Raw genomic sequence first — 22939 nt, 5'->3', positions numbered from 1 at the left:
TGGCAACCTGGAGTCATGGAATTACAGAGGGTCAGAAGAGCCAGCCCTGTATTGCACAGATAAGGAAATTAATTGAAGCCCAGCGAGGGCAAGAGACCTGCCCAAAGCCCCACAGCTGGCGGGGGCCAGCAGAAGCTAGAACCCAGGCTTTTTTGACACCAAGTTGGCAAGCCAAGTGTCCACCCGGGACCTTGGGTGTGAACTTTCCAGAGAGCTCCTCCTCAATTTTAGTTAATGGTCATCATCCGGGCTCCACGGAGAAGGTGTTCCGTTCCTCCTGTGGCTGCCTGGGCACCGGACGTGACTGTGCCTGGAGCCAGTGTCGGGAAGGCGGCCAGGTGGCCTCAGCCCACTGCTGCTGCCTTAGGAGAAAGCATGTCCTCCAGGGCCCACAGTCCCTAATGGAGTGGGTAGCAATTTGCATCCTTTGTCAAGCCTGGCCCCTCTGCAGCCAGGGCAGGGGGAGCAGAGTGTGCCCAGGGTCTGACCCAGCACCACGCCTCACCAGCAGGCCTGGGAGAATGCCCCGTCGGTAGGATGCCAGCCACAGGGAAGAGAAAAACCAGGCTCTGTGGCTGGCTGACTCCCAGTCCAGCCTCAGCAGCCACATTCTCCCTCCGAGGGTGTTTTAAGCCTGCTTACCTCGTCTCAGCGTTCATAACTTCTGGGAGCTCATATTTGAGTGTTTTTGTGAGTGAAAAACCACAGGTTCTAATTATTTTTAAAATTAAATAATGAACTCCTGGAAACTTGTTTTGGCAGCAGGTCCATTCTGCCGGATGTCATCCAGTATCAACTCACCGTCCCCAATTTCTGACCCCCCCCCCCATTCCTAAACCACTTTCTAAATGATTGAAATAGTACATTTCTGTTGACTGTGTGTCTTGGCTTTTGGGCCCCATCATATAGGGAGCATGCCTTGTCTAGGGTCTGATATGGGGGCCAACGGCCTGCGGAAGGGCTCTGCATCCCCGGGTTTCCATGAGGACTCAGTTTCCATGTCGAATGGCCTGTTTCCAGGAAGTAGCAGAAAGCTTAGCAGACCTTAATGGAAGCTCAGATGAGGATGATTTGTCCCACAGTTGGCAGGCACCTGGTTGTCAAGCACCTGTGTGACTGACATGCAGGATCCAGAGAAGCAGGGTCCCTGCCATTGGGGGCTGTCATTCAGTTGGGGAGGGAGGCGGCAGACGAGGAAGCCAGTGGGACCCTTGGAGGCCAGTGTGGTCAGCGGGGACAGAGAGAAACCTGGCTCCCACCCGAAGGCCCAGGCACTGGGAGGAGTATGGAAAGGTGTGCGGTGGGAAGGGGGAGGTGGGAGAAAGTGGGGCTCCCTGGCTTCCCCGAGGGGCCTCGGTATCCTGATGCCTCTGTTCTTCAAGAGGCTCTGCTCTGTCCATGTCATCATTGTCTCCCGTCTGTCTCCTGCCCGCAGGTCCACTCTGTCCAGATGCTGCAATGCCCCCTCCTTCCTCTTCACCACCCAGAAGAACACGCCCCTGGGGACAAAGCTCAAGTACGAGGTGGACACCAGCGGCATCTACCACATCAACCAGGAGATCTTCCGCATGTTTCCCAAGGTGCTGCTTTGGGCAGGGCGGTCTGGGCAGGGCAGAGGAGCCGACCCAGCTGGGCCCTCTGTGGCCATGCCCCGTGGCTTGGCACTGCTCTGCTGTGCCCTCTGCACCCAGTCCTGGCCCTGGTTGGCCATGCTCTGAGGCTCAGTAGAATATCTTCTGGGGTTCTGTCTGGCATGATGAATGGCAACTGGCTATTATTTAAGTGACTTCTGGCAAGAAGGTGGCTATAAAATTTTGGCTCTTGCATTGCTGGTAGAGGACATCCTGAAGATAAGCATTTGTCCCCCACCCAGGGGAGGCACAAGAGCAGAAACATCCATGCGAAGGCTGTGCGTGCACAATAAATCAACCAATGCAAAGCACGGCACTGAAAGAGGGGTCTGTATTGGATGACCTTAGGGGGTCGTTTTGATTTACAAAGACTCAGTCTGCCCCTTTGTAACATGGGGTTTGGACTGGAATGGGGTTGGCTGCTTATAACAGAAATCTAAAATATCAGAGTCTTAAAGAAGATACACGTTTATTTTTTCATTTCACATACAAGAGATCTGGGGGTGGCTATCTGTCCGGGGCCAGCACTGTGGATCCCTGGTCATGGGGACCACAGAGGAGGATCCATGTGTGCGAACTGCTCAGGTCACTGAGGCTTAGGTACATGCACTCACTTCTGGCCTGACTGCCGCCTCAGACTCTCAGAGAAGGGGCCCTAAGCCTGCCTGTGTTTTCAGCTGATTCTGAAGGTTACCACCGAGAGAGGAGGAAGGCTCCATGGGACATGAGCACCTCCTGGAGAGTGCTGGGCTCCGGGCAGGACTTGATTGAGCCTAGTTTGTAGAAAAACTGGTTGGGGTGTGTTCAGGTCTTTCTGGATGACGTCCGAGGGCCTGGGCTGAGTGCTGATGAAAGAGAGCCCAGGGCTTCTCTGCTTTCTGTTACTCAGGCAGGGTGTCCTGGTAAGACTGGGCCTTGTGGGGGCACCGGGAGGAGCTGGAGGTGCCAGACGTCCTCTCTCAGGTCACAGTGCTGGAGGACATGGGGTGTGAGCCATCTTGGCGAGGTGGGTCTTGCAAGGCCTGGAACATGAGGTTGACAGCAGGTGAACTTGCATCTCACACAGGTAATGCCAGTGGGTGACACACAGCTCGGTATGACATATGGGTCCAAGGAGGGCCATGGGCATGAGCCGCTGAGGCCCAGGAATTAGAGAAGGGATTGCCAAGGGTTCTTTGGAAAGGGCCAGAAAATAAATATTTTAGGCTCTGCAGGCCATCTGGTCTCTCTCACAGCTACTCACTTTCGTCCTTGCACAAAGCCGCCTGGCTGTGAGTACACCAGTGAGCGTGGCCCTGCTCCAATAGCTCTTCAGTTCCTCTTAAACGCTGACATTTGTTTATATACTTTTTACATGTCACAAAATATTTTTCTTTGGATTATTCTCCAACTATTACAAAATATAAAATCCATTTTTAGCTTGCAGGCCATGCAGAAGTAGGTGATAGGTCAGATGTGGCCCGCGGGGCTGTAATCTGTGACCCCCTGAACTAGAGCACGTGACACAGAAGTATTTCCCACACTTCCTAAAAGTGCATATATCTTTGAGTTTGTAAAAAATAGAACTCCTTGCCTCCTACCTCCACCCTGAAGATTCTGGTTCCGTGGTTCTGGGAAGGAGCCCAGGAACTCAGGTAGTTTTGATTTACAGAAGTTTGGGAAACACTGACATACAACATAAAAAAGCCTTCGATGGTCTCTCCAAAGAGGATTGGTGTTTTCTGTTTCTCTGGTAAAAATCAAACAGTGCCGTTTCCCCCACTGGTCCTGAGACACCCCGGTTTCCCCACCTTGGCCCCCTGGGCCGGTCCCTCCAGGGAGAATGGGCCACGAGGAAGGACAGTCTCCCACAGACCTGCCGCATCTCCTTAGGTTTAGCCGCATCCCGATGAGGCTGTTGTAGTGTGATTTTTCCAGGACGCCTGCCTGGAAGTTGGTCCCAACGGAAGCCCAAGGGGCTGACAGGGCCGCTCTCCTGCAGGCTGGCCAGCTGGTGTGTGCTGGGAGGACAGCTGCCCAGCAGCCTCCTGCTGTCCGAGATGGAGGGGACCTTCGGGCCATCCAATAACAACCTGGTCCCCTTGCCGAGAGCCCTCTGGGCCGGGGCCCTGCACTGGTAGGCTTTTCATTGACACCAGTGGTTCTCCACAGGGGGATGGTTTGGGGACATTTGGCAATGCCTGGAGACATTTTTGGTTGTCATGACTCGAGGGCACTCTTGGCATTAGTGGGGTGAAGCCAGGAATGCTGCAGTGTACAGATCAGCCCCAACAATAAGGCACGTCAGTGCCAAGGCGAGAAGCCCTGCTTTATATCATATTGAGCAGCATGAAGTACACAAATTACATTTTAATTTATAACACATTTTATAAAATTTATAAAACCAAAACACTGGGAGCTCAAAGACCTTGCTCTCACCTCATTATAGATTGAATTTGGGGCTTTGCATCCTGTGCAAAGTCCGCCAATCCTGGCAGCTGGGATGTTTGGTCACCCTGCCCTTGCCTCCAGGTCTGTGTGCCTGCCCTGTGCCTGCCCAGTGGCACCTGCCTCGGGTGGCCCACGAGGGAATGTGACAGAGCAGGTCTCTTAAGTGTCAGGCCAATATTTGCTTTTTCCTGCCAATTTGCCCGTGGCCCCCTGGAGGGCATGCCTAGAGTGCCTTTGTGGGCAGCCAGTACCCAGACCAAGGTAACCCCCAGTTGAGGTGTGACCAGGTCAAAGCGCTGTGAGACGCTCACTCCCAGTGCTCCTCTGACTGTCATCATCACTCAGGGTAAGTCCTAGGCTCCCTGGGTGTGCCAGCCTCTAATTGTTCCCCTGAGGTGGCCTTGCTTGCTCACCTCGTCTCTTATCCCCACTGCTGCCAAGTCCTGGCATCTGTCCCAGCCTATATGACCTTTCTGTCCTCCTTGTGGACAGAGGGTGGCTCTGCACCTCGCCCTGAGCTGAAAGGGCTGAGGTTTAGGGCTCTGGTCCCAGGGTGGCCCTGCCCTCATTTCTGCTGCCATCATCCCCAGAACATCTGCATTCATCATTAAAATATGTGCACTAGCCGTCGTGAAAAAGCTGAGCCTCCAAACATGGGGAAACCGAAGGCCGACAGGGCCGTCCTCTCTGCGTGCCGGAAACCTGGGTCATCCTGGGGCTTACTGAAAATGGCCATGGAGACCTGGCTTCTGGCCCCAGCTTATTTGTAGTTGCCTGTGGAACTGAGAACAAACCTTCTGACCTCTTTTCTCACCTGCAAAGTGGAATAACCACTTTTCTCTAACGTTCCCTACAAGGCTGCCTCATGGGACCAGGAGGAGTAGAGGTGGAGGGGGGTGCGGAGGTGAGAGCACCCGATAAGGGCTGTGACCTGTCTCCCCAGGACATGCCCTACTACCGGTCCCAGTTTAAGAAGTGCGCAGTGGTGGGCAACGGAGGCATCCTCAAGAACAGCCGCTGTGGGAGGGAGATCAACAGCGCCGACTTCGTCTTCCGGTAAAAGCACCCTCCTGGTCTGCACTTGCCACTTCTGCCCCCACCCCCCTCCCTTCCCCTTGGTTGCCCTCCCCCCAATGCTGCCATTTACATGGTTAATCCCCCACTCCCCACCCCTGTAGACCCTCATGCTCCAGGTTGTCACTTCTCTCTAGTGCTGTCCCCTTTGGGCACATGGTGGAACCTCTCAGAGCCTCAGTCTCCACATCTGCATAATGGAAGCAAATGGCATAACAGAAGTGAAGAGACTCAGGACTCACTGGGGCCCCTCTGGGCGGCCACCTTCCTGGTTGCGTTCTACTCTTCTGGAAGCAAAGCTTGGAACCAGGGTAGCTTTGTATCTAACACCAATTTGAACTTCACCCTGGCTTTGCCTAAGGTAGAGACTGGTCCTTATATTTATTCTTCCTTATGTAGAGCCCCTCTTATCTTGGGGACCCTCACTTACATCTTTAGTCTGGATAACGAAGATGGGCTGAAAATGAGAGATTAAGGCAGAGACCTGGGCTGAGGCTGCAGTGGGCTCTCCGGTTGTAGATTCAGTTATTGGGCTGCTCAGGGTTGGTGGGGGAAATGGTTGAATTGGCCCCTCCATTCCCAGGCCACAAAGATTCCACCCAGTTGGCTGCCTCCGCATCCTTCTCTCATGTGATCATCCCTCCCCTGCCCCCTGCCCTTGCCCACTCCCCGCTCCATCGGGCATGACTGACCACAGGCCGTCGGGCTGCCTCGTCACTTCCACAGGTGCAACCTACCCCCCATCTCAGAGAAGTACACCATGGATGTGGGGGTGAAGACGGACGTGGTCACCGTGAACCCCAGCATCATCACAGAGAGGTCAGTGGCCCTCTTTCTAGACCTGTGGGGTCCAGTAGGGTAGCCACTGGTCACATGTGGCAACTGGCACTGACGTGTGGCCAGACTAGAGTGAGATGTGCCATCTGTGAGTGCCACCACCCCCCTTTCCAAGATGTAACGTGAAAGAGAGGATGGCCCCTATCTCATGAAATCTTTATATCGATTATATGTTGAAACGATAGCCTTTTGAGTATATCAGGTTAAATAAAATATAAAAATGAATTGCACCCATTTTCTCCTTGTGTAAATGTGCTTTCTAGAACATTTAAAATTACTAGTATATATGTGGCCTGCATTATATTTCTCTTGGACAGTGCTGGTCTAGACTGTCCTCACCTTGTGATGGGTCAGAGCTCCCAGTCTGTGAGGGGAGAGCGGCTCCCTATGCAGTGTGTCCAGGCAACACTGGGGAGGAGCCTCCTGCAAAGATCTCCTCCCCACCTGGCTCCCTCCTGGGATCTGTCTGGGAGGCCTCAGGGGAAGAGGCTCATGTGTTAAAACTCCACCTCTGTTTCATAGTCACACCATCCAGGTCAGATGAAGGGTAAGGAGGGGGAGCTGTTAAATTGGGTCAGAGGCCCAGGAACAGGGACAGTCAGCAGAGTGAAGGAGCATTTGACACCTGTGAGATGGGCCAACCTGAGGGCTGTTTAATGTAAAGGAAAGATAAGTGAGGGGCTGCTGGTGGTGGGGAGAGGGGCAGGCAGAGAGATCAGCAGCTGGTTTGAGATCCATTAGGGATCTTAGGGAAGCCAGGACAGGTGAATGCCCCCAGGGCTCCAGGGAAGGCCTCCACTCCCTCACCATCCCACCGAGCTCACCCCGGCCAGCCTCGGCCATGTGAGTGCAGCATTGCCCTCCCCTGGCAGCCACACACTAGGTATTTGTCCCTTTGGGCCCTGACTGTCCTCTCCTGCACCCACTTACAAACACATACCTGTCCTGGGGACGCCTAGACATTCGTCGCTGAGGTGACTGAGATGAAAGGAGGCAGGGATGGCCCGAGAGTCCCTCCCTCCTTTGGAAAGACCCGAGGGTGCAGGGCTGGGGAAGCAAGGGCGCGGGGCTTGGGGGCCCGGGGGCCTGGGGGCCAGGGGCTCAGGGCGCAGTGGCTGACCCTCTCGCTTGCGCCCGCCCAGGTTCCACAAGCTGGAGAAGTGGCGGCGGCCCTTCTACCGCGTGCTGCAGGGCTACGAGAACGCGTCCGTGCTGCTGCCCGCCTTCTACAACACGCGCAACACCGACGTGTCCATCCGCGTCAAGTACGTGCTGGACGACTTCCAGGCGCCGCAGGCCGTCTACTACTTCCACCCGCAGTACCTGGTCAACGTGTCGCGCTACTGGCTCAGCCTGGGCGTGCGCGCCAAGCGCATCAGCACCGGCCTCATCCTGGTCACGGCCGCGCTGGAGCTCTGCGAGGAGGTGCACCTGTTCGGCTTCTGGGCCTTCCCCATGAACCCTGCGGGCCTCTACATCACTCACCACTACTATGACAACGTCAAGCCCCGCCCCGGCTTTCACGCCATGCCCTCCGAGATCTTCAACTTCCTGCACCTGCACAGCCGCGGCATCCTCCGCGTGCACACGGGCACCTGCAGCTGCTGCTGAGGGCGCGCTGCCTGCCCTGCCCGTCGGCCCCCAGACCCTTGCTCCTCCTTTCCCTCCTGCGCTGGGCAGGGCAGGGCGAAGGTCTGTCTGGAAGGCTGTCTGTCACTACCTGGTAGTTCAGCTTCAAGCTTGGGACCCCCCCCCCCCCCCCCGTGGGCCGGGAGACAGGGGTGGGGCTCGGGGCAGAGTCAGCTCTGTGCTGGGCATCCAGGGCCTTGGTCTGGGCCCCGTGTCTCTGCCCGGCCCACGGTGGCATGCTGCTGGGGATTGCCCGTGAAAAAAGCACATTTCCACTCAATGTTGGCATCCAAGAAAGAGAGCACACTGTATTGGCCTTGTCACAGCTAAAGGAAGGCCCCACGGAGAATGGAGGAGAGACGGCAAGATTTAATTCAGACTTTTGGGCTCCTGAGTTGCACTCCAAGGCCTCAGCCCTGATTTGCTGTCTAGAATCTCAGAGCTTAGCAGCCAGCTCAGCCACCAGACCTTCCTGTGAAGACAGAGTGGCCCAGAGAGGTCCAGAGACTTATCAGCCAAGGTTACACCTACTGACCGAGCCCATTAAGTGACCAGTGAAAGCTAATGCGAGGGCTGTGTAAGGATCTTCGCAGAGACCCCATCAGCTGAGGAGAGCCACACCGTTTCATACACATCTTCACACACAGTCTTGGTGCCTCCGGGTTCAATCCTGCATCTGATCTTTCAATGAGAAGAACATAAACCAGACCAGCCATTGCACTAAGGTTTTCAAGCCAATGTCACCGACTCATTAGCGCTCAGTGATTTGCTTCCTCTTCTGGCTCCTTATTTCCAGCTCTGTTTTAACCAGGAGTTATTTATAAGACCCGTTCCTCTTTATGTTCCTGAATACTGCAGAACGCCGCTATGTCGTGTTCCTGAACAGGCTCTGTAAGGCTCGGGATGAACCGAGTAAACGGTGAGCGTGTCGGCAGGAAGCCCATCATGGCCCCGGACACCAGCATCACCGAGGGATCTGCACAGGCGGGACCACCCATGTGGCCAGTCAGGCAGCCCACGCACACATGTGCCCGCAGGGCCTGCACTGGGGGAAGTTAGCTGTGTCTAGCTGAGAGGGATCAACAGGTCACTTCACAGCTGAAACTCATTCCCTTTGCTTCCAGCGTGATGTTTCCACCACTAACTTGGCTGTGCCGGATAGACACTGTTGATAAATTGCCTTAGAACTTAGTTTTGTAGAATCTTAGAATGTTAGTCCTGGGGAGGACTTCAGCCTCTTCCCTCCCTTTCTTTTTTCTCCCTCCCCACCTTCTCTCCTTTCTCCCTCCCTCCCTTTCCTCCTCCTTCCTTCTCTCCTTTTCTTCCCTCCCTTCTGTAAACATGCCCATAGCTTGTCTTGTTTGGTCTGGGCTTGGGCTTGGACATAATGATGAATATGGACACATCTCATTTTATTGCACTTCATATATGTTGTGGGTTTTTTTAAAATATATTTTTATTGATTTCGGAGAGGAAGGGAGAGAGATAGAAACATCAATGATGACAGAGAATCATTGATTGGCTGCCTCCTGCATACCCCCTACTGGGGACCAAGCCTGCAACCCAGGCATGTGCCCTTGACCGGAATCAAACCCGGGGACCCTTCAGTCCACAGGCTGATGCTCTATCCACTGAGCCAAACCAGACAGGGAAAGATGTTGCATTTTTTACAAATTGAAGGCAAGACCCTCCACCAACAAAAAAGATTACGATTTACGTTTATTGCTGTTGTATCTCTCAGTATCCAGTATCTGAGGCATGCCTTTATAGGCGGTATCTCTGACTCGGGCTGGAGGGAGACCATAAGCAAATCCCAGTCCCACCTGCTGGGTGCCCTGAGGAGGAGGGGGAGGAGCTGTGGGAGCACAGCTGGGAGCAGGGCCTTTCATCTGATCACCTCATTTACAGCAGAGCAACAGGCCCAGCCAGCAGGAGACAGGCGAGTGCAGGTGCTGTCCTGACCTCCAGGCTCAGTCCAGGGCTCTCAGCCTTGGCCTGTGCTTCGTGTTGGTGGGTCGTACAGAGCGCGTGTTCCATGCACACGCTGTTCTAGATGCTGACCTTCCCGCTTCGTTCTGAGCTCTGAAAAAGCTTCAGGCTGCTCTGAGGCTCCGTATGCTTTTCGGCACAGCAGGGATGTAGCCAAGGAGGCAAGGTAGGCCCGAGTCCTTGGTAAACGGGGAGAACTGCACAAGGACAACGCATGGCTATGCTTTCTTAGGTTCTGCCTGTGTCTCCTAACGAAGGAGCTTCTGGGAAAGATTCTGGTGTCCTGACGTTTCCAGCCACGTGTCTGTGGTTCATTGAGCCCCGTTTTGGAAGCCATGGCGTGCCGGAACTGGAAGGCTCTTAATGATCATAATGTCCCACTTAAGGAAACAGGCCCAGAATGGAGAGGTGAGCTGGGTCAAGTCAGGCCTGGGGCTCTACCGATGCCTGCTGTGGACAGACCCTCCACCTGAAGCGTGTTCCAGGAGGGGTAGTGTTGGGGAGCTGGAGCCTGGGGGAGCCACACACCAGGGCTCTCACACTGAGGGTGTGGGGAGCTGGTGTCGGCCAAGCCAGGGCCCTTGTAGGAGCCAGGGATGGAGCATGAGGAGTCACCCCATGGAGGAACTGGGTTTCATGGCTCATGGCCCTATTCCTGCCCATAGGTTTCAAGGCAAGTCCCTTCCTCTCCCTTATGGTCTCGGTGTCCTCATAAACAACTAGAGGCTTTGATCTCTAGGGTCTCTATAATCTCTAAAATTTTTTTGAGACATTCATGATGTATGAGGTCTAAGCCATAAATATTTATGATTGTACCATCTAAGAGTTACTGTGCTCATTCTCAGGACCAAGACTGAACACTTAATTTGCATGATTTCCTATAGGCATCACAGGACCCCCTTAGGTTAGAAGATTCCCATTAGAAAGATGAGGAGACTGAGGCTCAAAAACAATTCAGTGACTGGCCCATGGTCAGGCGCCCAGTGGAGGAAACTGCACCCAGGTCTGTAGAACGCCAAAGTCTGTGCTCCAAACCTCGGCCTTAGCCACTTCCCATCCAGAGGGATCCTGATCCAGATGTTACTGCATGCACTGGACCCTGCTCTAGGGTCACGTGCTCTGAGAGGCTGTCCTGGGTCTGGAAGACAGTCTGTGCTTATAGGGGCCTTCCCCCCCACCCCCACACCCTCCCTCTGGCACTGGAGGCGAGCTGAGGCCATCTCCACATTTTTCAGGTGAGCAGAGATGACCAGGATGGGTACACATTAAATGACACCATGGTGAGTGACTTGCCCAAGGCCACATGGCCAGCTAGTGCCTCAACTGGGATTCACCCCATTTCCTGCCTTCCAGGTCACGCTCTTTCTCCTGCAGCCAGTATTTGTAGGAAAAACGTTTTTCAAAGGCTCAGAGACACCTGGGCATAGACTCGGAACCCCCACCATGTTCCTCTCAACCTTGTCCCTCTCCCACCCTGCGGTATAGACTACCAGTTAAATTCTTATTTAGGGCAAATTGATGCTCCACAGACAAAACAAAATCACAGCTTCCTTTGTGCTAAATCCACTGCCCCAGGGTTGAAAGGCAGCAAAAACAAGTAAATGACTTGGTGCCTAGCCAAGCCAAAAGGAAGGTGGCTCAAGGTCAGATGCGGCCTCTGAGCAATGCTGTCACGGCAACTCTGCCCGCTTGTCACCTGGGGCTGCAGAGAGCCTGGTGCCCTTGACTTTGTAAGGGTGTGGGGAGGAGGCAGGGACAGTGCTTTCTGACAATTGAGGGCAAGCACAGAACTGGCTTCAGCCAGGTATTCAACCAATATTTATGGAGCACTCACTTTGTGCCAGGTGCTGGGGAACTATGGTAGTGTTGAGCACAACATACCCGCTGCCATCCTGGAGGTGGCGGTCTGGTGGATGTGTCCAGACACTGAACCAAGAGTCCTACATGCACACAAGAGCTGTGCTAAGTGCGGGCATATCCCGGCTTGTGGACAATTATCAAGAGAGAAGGACATGCCCAAGTCCATCCTGAATTCGGAAGGTTGGCGGGAGAAAGATGATAATTGCCGAAGCAGTGACTGCTTCTCAGGTCTCATTGTCGTCATCCATGTGACATGTGACAGGCGTGGCCTCTGGTCTTTGAGTTTTCTCCTCCTTTGTTTCCTCAAAAACCACCCTCCCCCCACCCCGGACTTGCCTCCTGTCTCCCTGAATGCTCCCTCTCAGGCCCCTTTGTGATTCATCTTCTGTGATGCCACTTTAGGGCTTTCTTCTCCTTTGGGGAACATTCCTTCAGAAATCTCATCTGTTCACAGCCTCACGTCTCTTCTGTCCTTGCATCTTAACCCCCTTCCCTGCAGGTTGGTCCTCTCTCTGAGCATCAGAAACATGCTCACCATGGCCTCCTGAACATCTGTACCTGCATGGCATCTAAAGCTCAATATGTCCTCAACTCGTGTAGTTAAAAGGACAATTGGGACTTCACATCACCTCCTACCATTTACTAGCTGGGTGACTTTGGAGGAGTTGCTGAAACCCCTGGAAGCTCATATGAACGAGGCCAGGTCACTAGCTTCAACCGTGGCAAGGGTCAAGTGAAATAGTGTTGCACGATGCCTAGCATGGTGCCGGCACAAACTAGACACCAGTGAGCACAGGTTCTCTCTCTCTTCTCCCTTCCCCAGTCATCCCCTCAGTGAATGGCTCTACCGCACTGATGGCCACTCTACCTCAAACCTGGATCACCCTTTGCTCTTCCTTTTCCTTCACCTCCTGTGTCTATTTGTTCTCCAAATCAAGTCAATTCTGACTCATAAATAGCCCTTGAATTTATTCCCTACTTGCATTCCTTCTGCCCTAAATGCAGGCCCATCTCACCGATCTTCTGCTTCCAGAGAATTACCTTCTGGAAATACCTTTGGTGGAATCCATTGCCTGCCTGTACCATATAGTCCAGATTCCTTACCCAGGTGGCTCACTCCCTTCCCAGAGACCCTCCTGCCACCGCTCCCCATCCCCCTAGCACTCCTCCAGGCACTGTGCTTTGTATAGCTGTTGGAAATGCCTGGATTGGCCCACACCCCGCCTCCCTCTGTCCTCTCCTTGACTCTATCACTTTTGCGGATGATGTTACGTTGTAGTCCCTGTGTCCTCCCCTCTGTGCTTCTGCCCCAACCATCACTGACTTCTGTTAGGACATCCTCATAGCACATGGCATGGGCATCCTGTGTCCTTGGCCCAGGGTCTGTCCTTCCCTAGGGGAAGCCTCCCAATTTGGCCCATCCTGGTGCCCTTGCACTGGCACAGAGCTGGGTGTTTACTACAGCAATGGGGCCTCTGGTTACCTAGTGGGCTCCAGGGGTCAGGAGACCCAGTTAATAAACTGAGTAATGCCCTTCGAAGTTGTCAGCTTAGGCGAACCCCTTTGATTGTTTTTTGCCTAGTACCATCTATGTGGGAAGCACTGAGCTGCGTAGACACCCCCGTCTGTCCTCGGAGCTCGGGGCCCAGGAGGCCGGGACATCTGTGATGTGGTGGCTTGTGGGCTCATCACCCAGTCTCAGCTCCCCTCTTTGTTTCCATTATAATCCTGCTCATCTGCCTCTTGCCTGCTAACCAAGCCTCTTTCTCTAGTTTAAACTAAAGCAGGGAAAGGCATTTCTTTCTTTCTTTTTCTTCCCTCCTCAAAACCATATAGATTTGTCAGGATCTTATATCGCTGTGCTGAGGTACAGGCTGGTAATGAGGGATTTATCAATAGTGTCGCCAAAACGAGTGGCCTGAGAGACAGCTGAGCTGAGCTTTGCAAATGTCTGCTGCAGAGGCTCTGTCCTTGGCAGGAGGGGATGGTGCTGCTCTGAGCTCAGCACTCACCCTGCCTCTCCCTGCCACCAGGGCACCCTCCTCAAGGAGGCTGCTGTGGTGCAGGGTCAGGCGAGGCCAAGCTAGGGATGTGCGGGTGGCTGGGCGTGCCTTCTGTTGTCCTGTGGAGGTTGATCACATCCTGTAAGGTGTCCTGAGAAAGCAGTGTGTACTTCCAAGGGTGGCCTGGAGGTCGCCTGTATGGAAACCCCTGGGTGCATGTTAAACCCCCACCCCTGTATTGAGAGCCTGGCAGGTGGGGGTGATGCCGGGGATCAGCTTGTATGACATCCCAGGTGGTCCTGGCGCTAGAGGATGCTGTGCTGCTGGTAGGTGCAGACTGGTGTGTGGCTTGACATTCAGACTGCAGTCTTAAGTGAGGAAAAGAGAGCAAACAAGAATCTGGCACACAGCCCAACTTCTGCGTTTTCTAGAAATATAAACATAATATACAGCTCGCTATTAAACTAGCAATGAAAAGTAACTGCTCAGGGATCTCTAACATTTATGAAATCTGTTTTGGCTTTGACACTATCAGAGATTTTATGTGTGTGTGTGTGTGTGTGTGTGTGTGTGTGTGTGTGTGTGTTTACCTCATTTTTAATTGTGGTAAAACACACATCACATAAATTTACCATCTTAAAAATTAATCATTTTAAAGTGTGCAGTCAGTAGTGACCAGTATATTCAGAGTGTTGTGCATCCCATATCCAGAGTGCTTTTCATCTTGCAAAACCAAAACTGGACACCTCTTAAAAGACAAGTCCCCATGCCCCTCTCCCCCAGCCCCAGTAACCACCGTCTGCTTTTTGTCTCTGTGCTTTGAACCCTCTAGGTTCCTCATATAAGTGGAGTCACACAGTAGCTGTCCTTTTGTGGCTGGCTTGTTTCCTGCAGAATCACTTAGATACGGGCTGTTCTCAGTGCCCCTGTAATAGGATTATGCTTTTGTTTTTGCCTGGAGCAGTTGTTCTGGGTCCTCGGTGGGTCCCTGGCTTCTGGCGCTCAGGCACCTTTGCTGAGGGTCAGAGCAGACCTGGTCTCGCTTCGCCAGCTGGGCTCAGCTGTCCTGGCAGCCAGTGTCCTGAGAGGCAGCCCTGCCCATCTTTTCTAAGTCTTTAGATATTTCCCCTGCGTAGACTTTTCATTAAAATAATAATAATAATAATAATAATAATAATAATAATAATAATAAAGAAAGAAAAAGAGAGAGAAAGATACACTACCACAACATAGCTCTTGGCACAAAAGCCAGAAATCAGTGATGGGCACGCTTTCCAGTCGGGGGATGGTTCCCTTGGCAACCAAGTAACTTATTTCCTTCAACTAAATGACTTGTTCAGCTTCGGGGTTAACGTTCTATTTGCTCTAGAACTGTGGTTCTCAACCTTGTGTGCACAATAGAATCATCAGGGGTCCTGCCCACAGGGGTCGAAGCCGGGCCCAGCGCTCTGCCCGCTCCCCACCATGGAAAGCAAATGTGGAAGGTGGTGACGAGGACACGTGGGTCCCTCAGACACGGGCTGGGGTTCACACCCACTGGCATCGTGCTCTTCCCCCCTTTCCCACCTTCCTTTGGAAAAGGCTCGGAGGTGAAACCAGCTGGTTAGTACCTGGTTTCTGCCTCGATCTCTCCTCCCTCCAACTGGAGGCGAGTCTCCCCCTCCCTCGGAAGATGCCCAGCAGTGCGGTCCCAGTGTGAACCCTATCCCTGTGGCAGCCCGAGATCCGCATTCAGCTGCAAAGTTGTAAGAGGAGGAAATAAATGACTGCTATTTTATTGAAACGAAGTCCAAGCACACCTTGCTTCCCAGGGCCACGGATCCTGCAGGCTCGCTCAGCCCGCAGGGAGCCGGGGACTCGGAAGGAAAATTAATCTGGAGCCCTGAATCCACGCTATAGAGCTCTGCATCAAAGACCAGACGTTTTGCTAACAGCAAATCCCTCATGGCGTCTGCTTTACTCTTCGCTTCAGTTCCAGTGACCTTGGTTCTGGTGTCTCACGATCAAGCAGACGAAGAGAGTGGCAAGAGGTGCTAGATATAGCAGAGGGGGCAGCTAGTCGCTGGATAGCAACGGCATAGAAAAGACCACAACTCTGCATCTCAGAAACTCCCAAGTGATCTGAGGCCGCCTAGTGGAGGGGCAAATAGTTCAGGGAGGGGCAAGTAGGTCATAATCACTGCAAGGGCAGCAAAGCATTTCAGATCTGTTCACCCTGAGATGTCCACGTCAGGCCAAGACAGGAAAACCTTCCGACACGGTTCACACACTGCAGCTCAGAAGGGAAAGGAGCCTCTTGTCCACTTTATAATTATTGCCGTCCCCAAACACTTACAACACATTCATAGCAATCTTGGTGCTTAAGAGCTTAGCCCTCCCTCACCTTGAAGTTCGGGTAGGTAGGCCATTATCCATGGTGCAAACTCTCTGGGACTTACATGTTCCCTCTGACATTGCCATGCTCTCTGCTACCCTCCCCCAAGACAGAGGGAGAGGAGGGGGGAGACGTGCTTCTGCACCTTCCCTGCAGGGGAGCCTGCAGTGTGGTCCCCGGTCCACGGTCTGTGGCCGTGGCCAGGGCAGCCTCCTTCTGCCTCTGCTTCCATCTGTGTCCTTGTTGCACATGGGGTGGGGGGTGGGGGGGGGGGAGGTCAGGACCTCCGCTGGGGCCAGAGCTGGCTCTGCAGTGACTCAGGCCTGGGTTCATTTGTGAATTGAAGAATATGACTTTTTTTTTGTTCCCATAGATCGAGCATGTCAAACTCGCACCCGCCGACCACGAGTTTGACACACTCACCATAAATGAACATTTCTACTTTTTTTTTCTTAAATCCTAACCTGAGGATATTTTCCCATTAATTTTTAGAGAGAGTGGAAGGGAGGGGCAGAGACAGAGAGAGAAACATCCATGTGAGAGAGGCATTGATTGGCTGCCTCCCACATGCACCCCAACCAGGGCCGGGGATGGAGCCTGCAACCAAGGTACAGGCCCTTGACTGGAATCGAACCTGGGACCCTTCAGTCTGCAGGATGACGCTCTATCCACTGAGCCAAACTGGCTAAGACCTTCTACTTTTTAAACGCCTTCGCCATCCCTTTTCTCACGGGGTCTCCCTGTATTCCTGAGAAGAGGGTGACAGGCCCAGAACCATGACAGGGGTGTGCCCAGCTCACACGGGGCTGGCGATGGAGCGTTGGTGTTATGTCCAGGCTCCCAAGGGGCAGGGTAGGTGGCCTTGTCCTGCTGTAGCTCTCATGGCCCTTCTGCTTTCTTCCCTGTGGGGTTAGGCTGATCTGGAGTCTGGTCCAGGCCTCAGGCCCTGCCCAGCGTCCGTGTGGAGGGGCCTGCTTGGTATTCATTTCTCTCTAGTTCCCAAACCCTGGGCACCCAGGGCACCCAGAGCCAGCAGCACGGGGTGGCCCTTCCTGGGGGTGGGGGCGTGGGAAGTGAGGCAGACGACTGGAGAGTCCCTGGAGGCCACAGGCCTGAGCAATGCGGGGCTGTGGAGAGAGTTGGCATTCAGCTTGTGGTGCCAGCCCCCTGGTGCTGTGGCCGCGTGGGAGGAGGCTGGTGGGTCCCAAGCCACAGCTCCTGCCTGCCCCCAGGGAGCTAGCAGGACCCTTGGGCCCCACTCTGACTGGCTTCCAAGCAAGCTCCTCCACTCAAGGTTGCTTTGAGGGACAGCTGTTTCTCCCTGGGACTCCCACACGCTGCACACACATTGTAGGGGTGCAGCTAGGCTTGGTGGCTTACAGATTCTCTTTCTGGACCTGTCTACACCCCCATTCAGAAAGCCATACTCTTCTTCAAAGAGCTATGAAATAGATGTATATGTATTTTTTTTTTTTAAAATAAACTAACCTTTAACTCAGTGGGCATACAATGGGTTGTCAATGGCACAGAGGAGTCAATCTCCTGCCACCTCACTCCCCAAAATGAAGTCGGGACAGACGGTGAGGTCAGCAGAGGAACAGGGTGAGGGGAGGGGGCCTGCAGCCATGTGCCCACTGCCCTCATGTGGCTTCAGCCAGGCTTGATGTTAGTTCCCTGCCTTGGGGTTCAGGTGAAGGCAGCCAGGGGAGTTTGTCCCTGAGAGGTGGTGGCACCAATTCATCCCTGAGCGGCCTCCTGTGTTAAAGAGAAAGTGGCCATGTGGCCCTGACCGTCACACCTTCATGTGCTCCCCAGCCTCATCTGCCCCGCACCACACTGCGCTGTGTCCCACGCAGCCTCTCCCATTGGAAATGAGAAAGACAGATGCTGTTCATTCGCTGGGATGTGGAGACACTCGACCTGGGCGTGGAGCAGCAGAGATGCTTTAAAATCCCTCTGCCCTGTGGACTTGCTCCTCCCCCGCCCTGGAGAGGAATGCTCTGTGCCCTCCCAGGTGTCTGGAGGGGCTGCAGCATTATTTGTTTTCATGCAAATATTGTCCTGGGAGCAGGGGCTCCTACCAACTCCTGCAGCATAACCCCGGCTTGTGTGTGGTCCTTGAGTGATTCTAAGTGATGGCTGTGACTTATGCCTCAGAACATAATCAGGGTCCTTTGTATCTGTCACTGTGTTTGAAAAGCCCTCAATTTCCACCCAATAAAACCGGACAAATGATTCATCTAGCAAGGGCTCTGGACTTGGCTGTGTGTGTGTACGTGTTGGGGGACTGGGCTGGACAGGAGGCCTGACACAGCCAGCACGTCACTGTGGGAGGTGGCCTGGTCTTGGGAAGCATGCACAGCCACTCTGGGCAGGGGTGGCAATCAAAGCAGAGATACAGGTGAGCTCATGGACCAGATCCAGACCAAGCTGGGGGGAGCGCTGAATTGTCAGTACACGGGAGCAGGAGGTCATGACCGAGGACCACAGGCTGCCATAGGAGGAGGAAGGGCCCCTGGTTCCTGAGGGCTGGAGGCTGCAGAGCAGGTGGGGCTTGGGATGTGCTCCCACCTGGAAGCAGCCCCCACCCCCACCCACCCCAGCATGCCGTCCTGCCTCTCTTAGGTCCAGAATCGCATCAAAGGCATCTGAGCATTAATTATCCTCTTTTTTTTTTAAAAGTTCTTTCAATGCCAACCTCCTGTTTAAAGTAGGACTATATTTTTGAATCTGAATTCATGCACAAACTGCCCGTGGCTGGGGCCTGCCTGGCCGAGGCGAGGTAGATGAGATGGCTTAGCTTCCTTGTATCTGCAGTTTGGGGAAGTCCAACGCCTTCCCTGTGCTTTCTGCAAATTCCCAGGGACGTTTTCACGATCCCCCTGCCTCAGCACGGCCCTTTGATATGAATGATCTTAGGATGTGGGCCAGAGTGTGTGCGAGGAGATGGGAAAGACATGGAAACCACCTCCAAATGGGCAGCCCCAGCAGGAACATGGTGAGTGCCCGGGCCACACGTCCTTGGACTGCCCGTCCACTGGTCAACCTCCCAACTCGGACATGGACATGCCATGCGGCCCAGCCTCAGCCCGTCGCTGCCTCCTCCTCCCAGTCCTCAGCTCCCAGCACCGGCTCCGTGGAGATCACAGCTCTGCACTTCCTCTTGGGAGCAGCTTCAGCATGCTCTGTGCCCTTGGTCTCCTGCTGAGCCTGGAGCTCAGCTGACCTTCTGCCCCCAGGAACTTCAGTGCCAGATACAAGGCCTTTCAACATTTCCTGATTACCGTTTATAAAATGCCAAACACTCGAATGAGCAACTGTGGAGCCTAAGGATATCATTCGAGGGTCAGCCCTGGGACCCGGGCTCTGAATTCTTGTCTGTCATAGTAAGAAAAAGGGCTGAGGGCCACGGAAGTAGGACTTCAATACCTATTTTTGAATGAATGAATCAATGAGCAGAGAGACAGGAGTTTAATGTAACCCATTTATTTACTTAATAAACACTTATCAGATGCACACCACTTGTCACTTCATTCAACAAGTATTTATTTTTATTTTTAAATTTAAGTATAGTTGGTATACAATATTATATTAGTTATACAGTATTTGTTTCGGGTGCACAATATAGTAATTTGACACTTTTAGACCCTACAATGTGATCACCTCACTAATTTTAGTAACTCATGTCACCGTGTAAACTTATCACAATATTATAGACTATATTCCCTTTCCCCCTTCCTCCCATCCCTCACCCCCTCCCTTCTGGCATCCCTTTGGTCTCTGTTTCTATGAATCTGTTTTTGTTTGTTTTGTTTTTAGATTCCACATTTAAGTGAAACCATGTGGTATTTGGCTTTCTCTGCCTGACTTATTTCACTTAGCATAGTATCCTCTAGGTCTATCCATGTTGTCGCAAATGGCAAGATTTCTTTTTTTGTTCATTACTGTGATATTCCATTGTCTATATATCCTCTTCTCTACAAGTATTTCTTGAGCCCCTACTTTGGGCCAGGCTACTTTTTGTGAATACACATGCTACCTCTGCATTCACGGGACATAGAGTCTGGCCAGAGGAACAGAGGTAATAAAAACATGTCTCGGCTCAATGTTTAATTATAGACTGAAAGGAGCACACAAGTGTGGCTGACCTGAGGTTGAGTCCAGAAGAGCATTCCCCTGGGGAAGTGACAATGGAGGTGACAGCTGAAGGGTGAGGAAGGGGTAACTAGGTGCCAGGCAGGGGTCAAGTTGTGGGGAAGCAAGTCCAATGTAAAGAACCAACCTTAAGGTAGAGGGGTGAAGGAGGTGCTCATTGCTGCCTCTCCAACCCCAGGCTTAGTGGGAGGGGCTTCCATGGAACCACCCAGAGAGCATGTAGTTGGGACACTGAGCACTGGCGCCCCCTCTTGCCTGGGGACGCTCAAGGGGCCTGAGTAGCAGAGTCAGCTGAGTTGGGAAAGTTCCCATGGAGTCCTGCTGGTAGGGATGTGTCAGCCAGAGGTCATGTAAGAAGGGATTTTCACTGGTGTGGCTCAGTCGGTTGGAGCATCATTCTATACACCAAAAGGTCTCAGGTTCCATTCCCAGTGAGGGCATATACCCAGGTTTTGGGTTTGAGCTCTGATTAATGCTTCTCTCTCACATCAATGTTTCTATCTCTCTCCCTTCCTCTCTCTCTCTAAAAACATATCCTTGGGTGAGGATTAAAAATAGTAACAATAAAAATAAGAAGGGATTTTTCTTTGGTGAGGGTGGCCTCCTTGGCAGTAGGAGTCTGTAGGGCACATTGCTGGGCAGAAGCTGAGGTGGGACTGGGGACTGTCTACCCACGGGAGGGCCATGGCCCTGCTCAGGGCACAGGGTCGGAGGGAAGGCTGGGAGCAAACCTGCAGAGGTGTCCATGGAAGCCTGGGCCTTACCCATCCATGAGGCCCAACCCCGCCGTGGGGCTGGGTCAGACCAGCTCCTAAGAGAGGGACGAGGTGAGCAAGACAGAAGGTGGCAGCCCCTCCTAAGGCGGCAGCTCAGCCTGGCTGGAGAGAGGATGAAATATATTTATTAGAGACCTTCATGAAAAAGCCGGAGTTTCACACACACTGGATGTGGGCCGCCACGCGGACTCCGCAGTCCTAGCTGCTGACATGAGACAGTGTTTGTCACTTAGCGGAACCTTATGGTGATCAGCAAAGTCAGGGGTGCATGTGAGATTTTACCCAGTGTCACGGGAAGGCTCACTCTTACCCAGCAAAAGTGTCACAGCCACAGGCCTGCTTGCTCGAGGTGCCAGGTACAGAAGGGATTACAAAACAGTGAGCTGTGTGCCAGGAGCCAGGTCAGAGCAAACGGGAGGAGGGTTTTACGGAATGACCAGGGACCAGGGCTTGGACTGCGCTTTGGAGTCTGCCAGTCAGAGAAGGGGACGTGGACCCGAATATGAAGGTCATCAGGAAACAAAAGCATTTGGGGAGTGTGCTCAGGTGGGGTGGGGTGGGGCTGGGATGCTGGGGACTGGGACCCGGCTGGAGTAGTAGACAGCACCAGATTTTGGGGGGACTTGTGAATGGGGCTGAGGAATTGGTAATTTGCTTTTAGGAGAGGGGTAACAAGGGAACACTGCGTCATTCATCCACGTGGGAGCATGTATCACTACTTCATTCCTTTTGTGGCCGAGTACGATGGCCAGCTGATGGGCCCCTGAATTGTTTTCCAGTTTTTGCCCTTTATGAATAAAGCTTCTCTGAACACTCACATGCAGATTTTGTGTGGACATACGTTTTCATTTCTCGTAGGTCAGTACCCGGGAGAGGAATTTCTGGGTCGTGTGGGAAGTGCTTGGTTAGCTTTATAAGAAAGTGCCAAGCTCTTTTCCAAAGTGGCAGTACCAGGTTACACTGCCGCTCTATGGGAGCTCTAGTTGCCCACGGCCCTGGTACACCTGCGATTGTCTGAGACCCCATCCTCTTAATCGTCACGTTCTAATGTCGTGAGGATCTCTAATAAATATACTTTAAAAATATGTTTTTATTGATGTTTTTGAGAGAGGAAAGGAGAAAGGGGGAGAGAGAGAGAAAGAGAGAGAGAGAGAGAGAGAGAGAGAGAGAGAGAGAAAGCGAGAGAAGCATTGATAGCTGCCTCCTACTGGGGACGGAGCCCAAAACCCAGGAATGTGCTCTGACCAGGAATCAAACTGGCGACCTCTTGGTACATGGGATGAAGCTCATCCAACTGAACCATACCGGCCAGGGCACAAATATTTTTATTTCAATCTTTTGAAAAAACAATCTAATGAATATTTTATTGTTTTTTTCTCTGAATGGGCCCTCATGCAAAATGAATACTTTATTTTACTTTTTCTCTAAAGGGATCCTCTTGCAGAATGGTTATTTCCCTAGTTTTTCCCAATAATTAAAGTCTCCCGAAAAACCTAAATGTTTAATTAACAACAGAGGTCAAACCGCATGCTGCCAGCAGGGGGCGTGTGTCACCCACAATTAAACTTCACTCCTCTCCCTCATTCCCGACTTGGAGCTGACTTTAGGGCTGTCCTTCTGCAGAACAGGGGAGAGGTGAAGCTGATCTTTTTGGGGTGAGTTGTTTAAGGGCAGAGTGCCTGCTCCTGGTGGGAGCCTGGGTGGCTCCAAGGAACAAAGCTGCCCCAGGGATGTGAGTGCCCGATGCTGCTCAGATGTCCCCTATCAGCTGGGAGCCCTGAAAACTCCACCCAGACCAAGAGATAGGGATCTCGGGGTAGGACCCAGGGTGGGACCCAGGGTGGGACTCAGCATTTTTGGGAGGTGGGCGGTAGGGAATATCTTAATAGTCTTAATACTTATTTCTTTCATTTTTTTATTTTTTTGCATTATGTGAACTTTTCTTTTAACCTAGCTATTTTAATACATTTTATATGCATTTTTTATGTGTATTGAGTGGAAACATTTTTTTAAAAATTTTCATTTCCTACACCCTACCATTTGGCAACCATCAGCTTGTTCTCTATATCTATGGGTATGTTTCCGTTTTGTTTTATTTATTCATTTTTTTCAGATTCCACATATTAATGAAATCATATAATATTCATCTTTCTCTGACTTATTTTACTTAGCATAATGCCT

At 52.5% G+C, this 22939-nt stretch overlaps 1 protein-coding gene across 4 annotated transcripts in view; it reads left to right on the top strand.

Annotated features, from left to right (window-relative positions):
- Window positions 1-9323, top strand: part of ST8SIA5 (ST8 alpha-N-acetyl-neuraminide alpha-2,8-sialyltransferase 5) — a 43147-nt gene extending 33824 nt beyond the window's left edge. For all 4 annotated transcript variants that reach the window (XM_059707224.1, XM_059707226.1, XM_059707223.1 and 1 more), the window contains 4 exons: window positions 1436-1580; window positions 5005-5117; window positions 5862-5954; window positions 7115-9323. In XM_059707224.1, the coding sequence (XP_059563207.1) occupies window positions 1436-1580; window positions 5005-5117; window positions 5862-5954; window positions 7115-7583 (820 nt within the window). In that variant the 3' untranslated portion in view covers window positions 7584-9323. The remainder of the gene's footprint in view (window positions 1-1435; window positions 1581-5004; window positions 5118-5861; window positions 5955-7114) is intronic.
- Window positions 9324-22939: the final 13616 nt, after the last annotated feature.

The sequence above is a fragment of the Myotis daubentonii genome, chromosome 8, assembly GCF_963259705.1.
Source record: "Myotis daubentonii chromosome 8, mMyoDau2.1, whole genome shotgun sequence".
In the NCBI taxonomy this organism is placed as follows: domain Eukaryota; kingdom Metazoa; phylum Chordata; class Mammalia; order Chiroptera; family Vespertilionidae; genus Myotis; species Myotis daubentonii.
Note: the sequence above shows the minus strand (reverse complement) of the source record. Positions and strands in the feature narration are given on the sequence as shown.